The sequence below is a fragment of the Thermobia domestica genome, chromosome 6 (assembly GCF_964235325.1).
Source record: "Thermobia domestica chromosome 6, izTheDome1.hap1.1, whole genome shotgun sequence".
NCBI lineage: Eukaryota > Metazoa > Arthropoda > Insecta > Zygentoma > Lepismatidae > Thermobia > Thermobia domestica.
The window spans coordinates 24,355,237-24,367,246 of NC_137459.1; the positions used below are offsets into that span (position 1 = coordinate 24,355,237).

General features: G+C 35.0%; 1 protein-coding gene across 4 annotated transcripts in view; it reads left to right on the plus strand.

The window, feature by feature from the left end:
- TBC1d7 (TBC1 domain family member 7) overlaps positions 1-2,217 on the plus strand; it is a 43,756-nt gene extending 41,539 nt beyond the window's left edge. For all 4 annotated transcript variants that reach the window (XM_081761416.1, XM_081761417.1, XM_081761414.1 and 1 more), the window contains one exon: positions 1,030-2,217. In XM_081761416.1, the coding sequence (XP_081617542.1) occupies positions 1,030-1,164 (135 nt within the window). In that variant the 3' untranslated portion in view covers positions 1,165-2,217. The remainder of the gene's footprint in view (positions 1-1,029) is intronic.
- The last annotated feature ends 9,793 nt before the right edge of the window (positions 2,218-12,010 follow it).

Here is a 12,010-nt window from a genome sequence, read left to right on the forward strand (position 1 = left end):
AAGAGTTCGTCAAATTTATTGCGTTGTTTAGGCCTTTATGAATATGTTATAAAGATTCTTCCCACAACTCTAAGGTTATTTGATAAAAAGCCCTTCACCTATTTTTTTTTTATAAAAATATATCTCTATAATTTACGAAATTTCTTTGTAATAGAGTACAATGTATTTCAGTGTTTAAAGAACCCTCAGCACATAGTAGTGGCTTCGGAGATATAGGTATGATCATCTTAGGTTAAAGTAGAAACCCCTTCGTTCATTGCAACCTCAGAAGTAGGTGATTACAAGGATCTCTTTTGTCCAATGCGACCTCGGGAGATAGGATTCCTCCGTAACTCAATGCAGCCCCAGAAGGAAGGTACACTCAATGCAGCTTCCAGAGATAATGTTTGGATGGATATCTCCATATCTCAATGCGGCTTCCGGAGAGAGAGGTGTTGGTAGATTATGATCAGTTGATAACTGATCTTCTGTCCACTTGTGGTCCTCTATGGGTGTCCTCGGAAGGGGAGTTACGACAGAAGAGGATCGCCCATCTTTGTTTCCTTCTAAACCAGCTTCGTGATTTCTTGGAGTTCTGCTTCCATCTTATGCTGGTGACAATGTTTGTACAGTCCGCAGCAAAAAAACCTGCAACATGAGCATGTAAGTTTATTGTGAAACGAAGTCTTTTGTTGCAAAATAAATGTGCACGGGAGGACGCCGAGTTTTCTCCTGGCGTGATTCGTTCCACTTAGACGTTATGTTGATTCCTAGCGCTGTTAGACGTAGTTTCACAATAAACTTATATGCTCGTGTTGCAGGTTTTTTTGCGGACTGTACACAATAGCATGTGGTTATAGAAACAGCAGGTGTTTATGGAGGTTGTTTACGCGTGAGTGTAGGGAACCTTACAATATTCTTGTAAAATAATTTCGTTTTGTTCTTGAATCAGAGAAACAAATGGTACTGTGTGTGAGCTTCCACTAAGGAGTGATTGTAACGATTGTTGGTAGTATTTATAGCTTCCGTCTGTTTTTGTGTTTTCTGCAGATTACTGAAGAGACAGCTGACGTGATAGCGACCAAAGCAATAGAAATGTGGCAGCTTCACGGCAGCCCAGTGGTAGCAGCTTCCGGACCCGACTCAATGAAGCTTCACGTCGTCCGAAATAATATCCTTAAATGAAATTTTGTAGCTCCTGCTGGACATAAATATATATATATATATATATATATATATATATATATATATATATATATATTCCTGCTGTGAATAAACTGGAGTATAAAAAGGATAAAAAGGGGTTCTTGTAAGTAATCCTCTCACTAGTCGTTGCTTAACCATTCTAATCAGACGGAAGTGTTCAAAAGGAACTGTTCAGCATGATATTTTGTTTTGTCTGTTTATTGTTTTGTTATTATGTTGTTACCGGTATTGTTTAGCCTCACCTATTGTGTGGTTATTCCCAGACCTTTGACATCAATCAATACCAGTGGGTATTATTTTCATTTTTTTTTCTTCTAAATTGTGGATTGTCTAGAATATCGGAGGTACTTTCATTAAGAATTACAATCTGTTGAAAAGAAATACCCAATCAAGTAACACAGACAGTATAAAGATTTTGAAACTGATATTTGATGTGTGTGTAATAGCATTGTCTCAGAACAAAAAGTGTATTACGGATGAAAGTTCCTCACAACTATTAACAGAACGTTACGATTATTTTATGCTATATATTTAATGTATGTTAATTTAATTTAAGGTGTAAATGAAGTGATATCACACATGAAGAGGGCTGGTACATTGATTTTTTTTTTTTAAACAAATTACGTGTATTATTTTCTTTTAGAATGGAATACCTGAAGACTTTTATACATTTACTATCAAATTAAATATTTTAGTATGCGTTTTTAAAAGGTGTTTATTATTATTCATTCAAAATAATAGTTATTGTGTATCACAGTTTCAGATGACTCTTTACGGGAAGTCCTATATGGTAACATAATATTAATCTTAAGTTGTTAGCTATCCATTTGTATATTTTGTTTTAATGGTACGAAACTACTATTATGTATTTTTTATCATTTTATTTCGTATTCTTAGAGAGGTCCAGTATATAGTAATTTTTCTTTTTGAATATTTAAAACTGAGCTTTTGCAAATGGTGATTAACTATTATTTTCATATTTTTGTACTTGTCTTTGTACCGAAAAAAAAAAAAATAGAATTTACTGATTAATCTGAACTCGAAGAGAATTCACACAATACTGTAATGAAAATCAGAAAAAAAAAATGATTTGGGAAACGGGTCTGTTTTGCCGAAGTTGTTTTGATAATCATGGGATCATAAACACCTCGTTTAGGGGCTAAGAGGTGTGGTAAAACTTTGTATTTTTAAAATTCGCATCTACAAAAATTTCCATGCCTGTGTCTCGGAAAGGAAGTGTTTTTTTCTGATAGGATTGTATTAAAACTTTAATTTCCGGTTTCATCCATTGTTATATAGTTTTGATTTGTATACCAATGAATTGTGCTTATCTGAACAAGAAATAATGTAAATTAGCAGAAAGTATGACCAATCTAGAATGTATGTCTGATAAGTCGAGTGTAAGTGTAATTTGTTGTTATTATTTTATTATTATTTTATTTCTCTTTTTTATTTTTTTAAAATTATTTTGACTTCACTTGTGTTATTTTTAGATCGAACTGCTGTCTTTATATAACTGTTACATTAATGATTTGTTGTAGAACATTTTTGCTGATTATTGTAATAAATCACCCTACTTTTGTTATGTACTTGAACTGGAATCTGTGCGCACTTATTTATGTAAAAAAAAAAAAAAAAAAAAAAAAGTTACAATGAATTATTGAGGATTGTAAATTACTGATGATATGAGTAAAGAATGTAAAGCAGTTTGTCTTTTTCTAGTTTTTCTTAATGTTAACAGTGTGTTACTCAATAATCATTTGCCCAAGTAATTGCTTTAATTAAAAAAAAAAAAAATACAATCAAATCTGTACACTTGTCTGTTCGCCCAACCGCGACGCCTCCCTTTTTCTGGAATTTTTAGTTTTCCATATCTGGTCGTCTGGAAGAGAACTGAGCTGTTGATACATAAGATGGCGTTACTATCCCAAATCTCAGAGTTTATGAGTCGCAGCGGGTCAGACTGAACATCATATGACAGCTGACAGTTGAAGCTAGTAATGTGCAAAAAATGTTGAAATTCTTAAAACCAGTCGTAAAATAGAACATGAGAGACGTTTCCGCACAATTGCGGTATATTTACAATTTTTATCGCTTAAGGCACTTTAACTAGTAGCCTTAATATTGGACTAAGGAAGAACTGGTCAAATGCTATATATGGAGTATTGGACTTATGGTTTAGCGACTTGGACATTACGGAAGTTAGAGAAGAAATATGAGGCGCTTAGTATCAAAATTCGCCACATCCATTTCCCTTAGTTTCGAGTAATCTCGCCAAACGTGCAGTGAAGCTCCATATACACGCGTAAAAAGTCCCCTATTTGAACTAGTTTTTTAGTATGAAATATTAAGCTTTTAAACAAAATTCTGTTTCCATGGAATTCATTTAAATCAAACATATAACAAGCGATATATAACTCAATTCCGAAAAAAAAATGGCAGATATTGATACTAGGCGCCTCATATTTAGAAAGTTTCGAATTGTGGTGTTGGAGGAAGATGAAGAAGATAAAATGGATAGAAAGAGTAACAAACGATGATGTTTTAAAACGGATAGGAGAGAAGAGAACGCTTCTAGCCACTATCTTTCGTAGAAAGGCCAATTGGATTGGACACATCTTGCGAAGAAATTGTCTTCTTCACACCGCCATGGAAGGAAAGTGAGAAGTAGGGAGAAGAAGAACACAAGTGATCGATGATTTGAAAAATAGAAGAAAATATGGGGAGTTAAAAGAGGAAGCTGAAAATCGAGAAATATGGAAGAAACGTTTCCACGCCCAAACTGAAAATTAAGAAAAAAAGAAAGGAAAAACTCATTAGTCCCAGGACCTGTCAAAAAGCAGAATTAATAATAATAATAATAATAATAATAATAATAATAATAATAAAGGCACAAATGCTGCGGAGGCTCGTGCAGAAATTTGCACTCCTTATCAAAAAGGACACGTATTCTTATTTGTACTCATCAAAAACAACACCCACAAGATTGTTCAGTGGATTTTGTTCTGGAAATTTCGATGTCTAAGATGATCCTCTCAGTGGACAACCAATCATAGCAAAAGTGGATGATATTGTGCCAAAAGTCGACCAAAACTGGTATATAAGGGGTCATGACATTAACAAAGAACTAACTTCCATCACCAAATAGTATTAAATCAAAAATGAAATAAAATCTTTGAAATTCACGTCCGATGGTGATGCCGGCTAGGGTAAAGGAGACGGTGATGATGAGAAATGAATGAAATGGTGTAATAAAGAAAGTGGGAGGAAACTGGAGAACCCTCAGAAAACCCGCGCACACGGGGTTTGTCCACCACAAAAATCACTTGGCGCGAGCTGGGATCGAACCAAGGACTCCATGCACCAGATGTGAACGCTCTACCACTGGGAACTTGGATCAGGGGACAAAAAACTTTTGAACGGCCCCTAAATCGAGTTTTCGTATTTTTTACTGAATAAACACATCATACTGAATTAAGTGATAGTTTTGGTTTGGCTACAGTGTATGCAGTTCTCCAGATATAAGGCATACAAGAAAATTTTTGTCTGAAATATATTGGATCTTTTGATCCAATAAGTGTTCATTGTAGGTCATGAAAGCAAAATAACGCCAAGTACATCAAACATGGTATTAGCTTTTATTGATAACAGCACATCTCACATGATGCAGTAGGAAAGTGTTGTGCCCATTCATGTCCAAGTTGCTAAAGCTCTTTCTCAATGTATGATCCCAGGTTCAATATTCGAGTCGATACTTGCTTCGAATAAAATAAACCGATTGTGGTTCAGTTCCCACTTTCTAACTACTAGGTCTCATTTCTTAGCCTAGTTGAGAAAAAGGTGTTATCAATAAATGAATAAAACCGAAAGTAATCCAGTAGTGAAAGGATTTTACATTTTGTATAGGCTACTTTTCAAAGGACAGAGTTATAATGAACATCCTGCAGTGGCATAACCAGAAACGTCAAGGGCAAGTTTGATAAACATATTGTATATATTCATATATCGCATGTTCTAACAGTGGTACCCACGTACTACGGAACGCTATTCTGCAAATCAAATATATATATATTGTATGCCTTTTTGAGTCGTCGTCTGGAATCACGAATTGCACTATATGGCAACGTCGCAGGTGAACCATAGGCTAGAATTACTACGTAATCTATCAAATAACTACATCGATTCTTTTCAGGTGGAAGTTAAAGTCGATATACGTTGACGCTAGCACAACGTATTAGCGTAACAATCGATGTAATTGCTTGATGGATTCGTAGACCAATGTTATTGATTCAAAAGTTGATCTACGACTTTGCCACATAGTGGCTGAAGGATTCTCCGGAGGGTACAGCATTATATAAATGTTCGCTTTATTTTGACCTGAACAATGGCGAATATACGTACAGCGCAATTTTTTTGTCGGCAATAATTGGTGACTAAATATTTTAATTTGGCGATATGCTTTTGCATAAATTAGATCTGTGCGAGAAAAAAAAAGGGGACCAGACCTGAAACTTCATGCCCTGGTTTACTGCTCGGTGATATAAAAAAAATATATTAAAGCATCTACTTTTTTAATGTTTTCTATTTGCAGTGCATATTCTATATAAAAAAAAACTGAAAAAGGTTAAGATATCTTATATAGAATATCTTATAACTAGTTTGCTGAAATCTTGTGTAGAATTTCTGGGAAGTAAGATTTTTTAACATGACTGTACAATCCTTATTTTTGTGATAAATTTATATATATATTATTGAAAAAATATTCTGCTGATATGCAGTATGTTCCATTTGTGATACCAGTGCTGGGCCAGAATCAGAATCTGACTGGAAAAAAAGTAGTTATTGCAACTATGGCTAATCTACATTCTAACAGCACAGTTGTTTTAAGTGATAACCAAGGTTTCTTGCTGCGTATTAGTAAACACGGACAACAGATTGTAGTGGTGGTAGCAGCACGTCAAAGTTGATAGTTCATTGTCTGCTTTGTAGCGCGCTAAATTGGGGTGGTATGAACATAAGATTTGTGGTTTAATTAATTATACATGTGAAAATGAGTTGAGTTGAATTTTAGTTTTAGCGTCCCTTTCAGCAGCGAGGCTATATGAGACGTGGACCTACTGATTAACGTGGAATCCGAACCACATGAGCTCCCGCCGGGAAACAAATCCGGGACTCCTACGCCAAAGGCGCGTACGCTAACCACTTAGCCACGAAGGAGCTCACATGTGAAAATGCAAGGAACGTTCGCGAAATAAGTTATGAGTAAATACATGTATATGTACTTGCTGTTTGACTAAAGTTTTGTTTGATTGGTTTATGCTGCTTTTCTGTAGATCTCTCGAGAGGGGAAGTAATTACGTAGTAAAAGAACTGCTATTGGAAATTCAAATTGACATTTAAAAATGTACGTCCATGTCTGTATCGAGATCTTTTGTCATGGTATAGTTTGATATATGTATTTCGAAATCCAGTTGTGATCTACTGCCCATTCTTGCCCGATTTTTATATTTATCTTCTCAGAGCTAAATGTAGGGAGCTGGACATGCTTATTGTGACGCGGAAGGACCGGTACGAGGTGTTGCGTTATAAACCATCAAACGAAGCACTTTATAATTATGTTACGAACAAATATGGAATGGAAACCCTTTCTGTGGATGTTCTTCGTAATGTGAAAGTGACTTTAAGTGCCTTCAAAGGTGATTTCGAGAAGCATTGGAAGCTGTGTAGTAGAATGACTAATAGATTTTTACTCAAATATAATGATTGATTGGAAAGACATATTAAGTTCTCTGATAAAGTAGTTATTGCTTTCAAAACGATCTTTCGAAGGCAAAAGCATAGGCCTTCGACAAGCAAATCAGGCAAATCTAGTAAATCGTTCGAAGATTCGGGACTGAAGTCGAAGAAAAATCTTGTACGTCCACTAGTTACAAAGCGTTCGGAGCAAAGGCTGGTGTTGGCTATCCAAAAGTCATTGAGAGCTGCTGGAAAAAAGAGATGCCGCAGTCGTATTAGGAGAAAGCACTTAAACGACACTTAAGAGAGCAACAAAATACCGAAAGAGTTACCATTCGCCAAAACTCTATCCAAACACATTCTCTGGATGAGGCCGTGACACTTGTTGTAGATAACACCTTATAAAAAAAAAAAAAAAAAAGAGTATACCAATTTGAGACTAGGTGCAAAAGCAAAACATTGTGACATACATGCTTCGTAAAATGTGCTGCGGGAAGCAAAATTTTAAAGTGGTATCCCAAAGAATGGCATATAGTAACTGACATATCAGCAGAAGTTCATTTACAAGCAATAATAGATAAGCCAACTGAGAGCGCATTGTGACTTGATGTTATTAAACAGTGCATCAGAGATGGAGACAATCAAATTAGTGTGCAAGTGGAGTTGAGATGGAAGCAGTTGTTATAGTGTATATAAGCAGAAATTCAAACGGAAGATGAATCGGACAATGTATATAGTGACTCAAATATTTTTGCTATCTCCTTCGTTCCCTTACAGTTGTATTCAACATCAGATAGGGAGGTTGACAAAGCAATTTTGTAGCAAAATCCCAGATCATCGTCGCCTAGATTTTGTCGACTCTACCAAAAAGAGACAACTGAACTGTCGAGAAAGGAGGTACGTTTCGTGGAAACACAAATACGTAGTTTAAAGCCTTCTAATATACTAATTCAGGAGAAGGAAGTAAATGTTATCCCTGAACTTGTATTCACAATGGTGGATGGGAAGATGTGCAACTCTGCTACAGAAACTTTCTCTCAAACGTGCTACATATGTGAATCTACTCCTAAGAATATGAACAATATTGAATTACGAACAAAAGAAATATATATTAGCAGATATGGATTTGGAATCTCTCCCTTACATATTTGGATCCGTTTTCTCGAATGCCTAATGCACATAGCTTATTGGTTGGACATTCAAAAATGGCAAGTTAGGGATGCCGAAGACAAAGTCAAATTCTCTGCACCGAAGGAGAAAATTATTCAAGACTCCCGAATGCAAATGGAAATTATTATAGATCAGCCTGAATCTGGAGGAGTAGGACATTCTAATGATAGATACACAGCGCGGCGTTTCTTTCAAGATCCATCACAATCCGCTGAGTTTACAGGAATTAATGAAGAACTAATTCGGCAATTTGGCACTATATTGCGAACCATATCATGTAGTTTTCCAATTAATGTACACTCATGTCCAAAATTATTGTCGCATGTCTATAAATATGTTGTAGGAATATGATTTGATAACGAATTTGCCCGATATTTCTTATAATGTTAGTATGTGTATAATTGGCAGACATGTACGTGGCAAATTTCATGTCAAAAGAGCAGTAAATACGAACAATAAAACGAAAATAAATCTTTCTTGTCCTCTTAGCAACATTTTGTTTTACTCTTTCTAATTTTCGTGTTTATAATTATTTTCCTATGAAATTTACCACAAATATACATTTCCCGATTATACACTTAGTACCAGTATTAAAAGTACCCTGCAAAATTATTATCAAATTATATTCTTACAAGAAGACAGTTATAGATATACGACAATCATTTTGGACATGAGTGTACAAAAATTTGAGACATTCACATTAGAAACTATTAAACTGTATCTTAGTCTATATCCATGGTTCTTCATGCTGGTTTCTGTTCATAAAATTCAAATTTATGCCTATCGGAATGCTCTCCGAGGAAGCTCAAAAAGCAACACATAAGAACATTAGAGCAGATAGGGTAGCTCATGCAAGAAAAACTTCTCGAAAAGAGAACATTCGCAATGTATTACACATGTTCCTACTCAGGTCCGATCCTATCATTTCAAGTCAATCTCATTTTCGAAACAAGAACAAAACTTATTCCTCCCTGATGGCAGGAAGTTACAGAACCTACTATTAAACGTGCAGCATCTCAGGAAGGTGAAGTAGGATGTGGCCAAGATCGCGATAGTGATAATTGTGATGGTGACGTCGATAATAATAATAATAATAATAATAATAACTATGTAGACGGCAACAACGAAGACTACAATGATGAGTTCTAGCGTTCAGGAAGAAGATTACACAATTTCTCTCTCCAATCTTTGCAGGTATAGTACATTATTATTCTATTTGGCTCATTTATTTTTGTCTTTTTTCTTATCTTTTAGCTTTTAGTTCATTATTTCTCCCTTACGCATCGCTTTTCAGCTGTATTGTATATATTGTGGTCATTCACGGCACCAAGTAATAATTTTACTGGTATAGTGATCATATATTGCATATTATATGTGGAGTACTTATTTTTTCCACTCAGATTCAGCATGTAGCCCACTGTACGGTGTTACGACGTTATATATATATAACGTCGTAACACCGGCATCACAAATGGAACATACTGCATGTCAGCAGAATCATTTTTTCAATATTACTGCACTAAATGTGACTTGACATATTTTCCTCCTTTTTCGCCTCAAAGTCATGAAATTTTCCTTTTTATTTCACTTTGAAAAATCTTCAACCCTAGTTCCTTTTATCTCGTAAAATTCTGGATGCTCATAGAAGTATACTTAAATAGAAGAGAGAAAAATTACATTAATATATTGGCAATTTAATTATATTTGCCCCTTTCTAGGGCATTTTTAAAATATCAGATTTTTAGCTCTCCCTTCTCTCTCACCTGTCTTGTAAATCGAGTATTCCAATTCTCATAGTTCAGTTAATCAAATAGATTTCATAGACGTTATATGTCTTCTTTTCTCTTCTCTCTACATCATCTCTGGAGACGAATGTTCTGACAAATATGCAGAGGAAAGTTGCATATCCGGTTTGTCTTAAGGACCAGACTGTGTCACGTGATCAGGTCAAGAGTTAATTGCTTCCTAAATCGAGTCTGGAGATTCCAGATTAAATACATCAAGCACGTAAACTCCGCATGGGGCGCCCTGGGTAATTCGAAGAAGGTGCATATACTTTATTATTTGTTTTACTCAAACAACTTGCTTTTCGACAATGTTTCATCCATATTTACATTACGTGCTATACATCGCTTTTAAGCTCTTTATTATGTCTTTAAACTTTCAATTAGCCATCTCCTTATTATAGTTTTTGAGATATGTGGGCATCATTTTTGTTCATTTATTTTCCATAGTCATTAATGTTCATGTTCCATGCTGTTTGACAATGTTCCATCCATTTTAGGGCAATTTTCTTTTGTAATATAGAATCTACATAATCCCTTCTACATTTAAGTTGAATTTCAGCCATTTCCCCCAAAGGTTGTTCACATTGCAACCAGATAGTCTCTCTTCAAAAATAAGACGATCTATACAGTTGTTGATGCATGTTACGGTGGTTGGGTAGATCAATGTATCGGACAAAAAAATCGAGAAACCGTGAACCCAGCACTTTCTCAGAGATGATATTGCAAATTTGAGCCTAAATTACATAGATCTGCTCTTAATTTTCTAGTGAAAATAAAAATTGTATTACAGATTCTTATTCAACTTGCCTTTTTGCTGAGTAAATCGTGGTTGCATACTCTGTAGGCGTGACGGGAACGCACTTTTGTCCACGAGGTTACAAGAATTTGAAAGAGAAAGCATACGATTTTTAATTTTTATTTGCGTGCCGGATGTTGTGGACTTTCATTTGGGCATCACTGATCTAAGTAATGAATATTTATTTTGGAAGAGATAAGCAGTAGTTTCTGCCTGTCATAAAATGCCCTCTTTTTTGTTTTTACTGAGAAAATAATATTAAAAAATGCATCTGCAAATACATAACCAGGAATATTTATAGATAATGCACACTTCCCAACATAGCTTGTATTTTTAAAGTTAGTGAAAGCATGAAAAATAATTTCTACGACTTAGTCGGAACGTTTCAAAGCGTGCCGAGTTGGGATGCTATTTAGTTGCTTCTAAAGTAAATGAAGGAAGCATATTTCCAAATCGCAGTAGGAAAACAAAAAAGAAAGAACAGTTTCTATTGTAATTTCGGGTAATTCTTGAAATTTTTAAACTAGTTATGTTCTTTTCTGTTCATTTTCAGGTTTCTCGTTTTCATATTCAAATTTCTATTCATTGGAAGTTTATCAAGCAACAGAAATAAGGGGGAGAGGGAGTTCCAGAACGCTAGACCTCCCTCTAAATACATACTTGCCGATATTGATTGTTTGCTTTAGCAGATAGTCCCCTTGTTCAGAATGGGCGTAAAATAGCTCCCTATTTTGAAGCTTTTATTTCCAATTAAGTAATACATATATTATAATGAACTTTATGCGGTTTTAATACCTAAAGCATACAATTTACTGTGCTGTTTCAGATCCCCTGAAGTTTTGCTATGATGCCCGAAATAGTTACGCTATTTCGAAGGCTTTATTACCTGGATATAAAGCCCTGAAGGAAACTTATGAGGCCTCATCCCGGCAAAATTAAAATACCGCTAATTTTACAGTAATTATATGATATCTTCAAATAGATAAAAGATAATCGAAATGTGGAACAAGAGCGCCCTAGACATTATCATTTTACACGAGATACCGTTATCACGACTCACTTATCTGCTTTCGATTTCGAGCTATTTTGAAAATCGGCATTTATTTTCGCGTTTCTAAACGACTGAAAACGGAAAGCCACTAGGTGACTTGTGATAACGGTACCTCACGCAAAATAATATTGTCTAAGGCGCTCTTGTTCCACATTTCAATTATCTTTTATCTATTTGAAGATATCACATAATTACTGTAAAATTAGCGATATTTTAATTTCGCCGGGATGAGGTCTCTTAATAATACTACTAGTTTCTCACTATCAAAAAGAAAAAATAGCACTA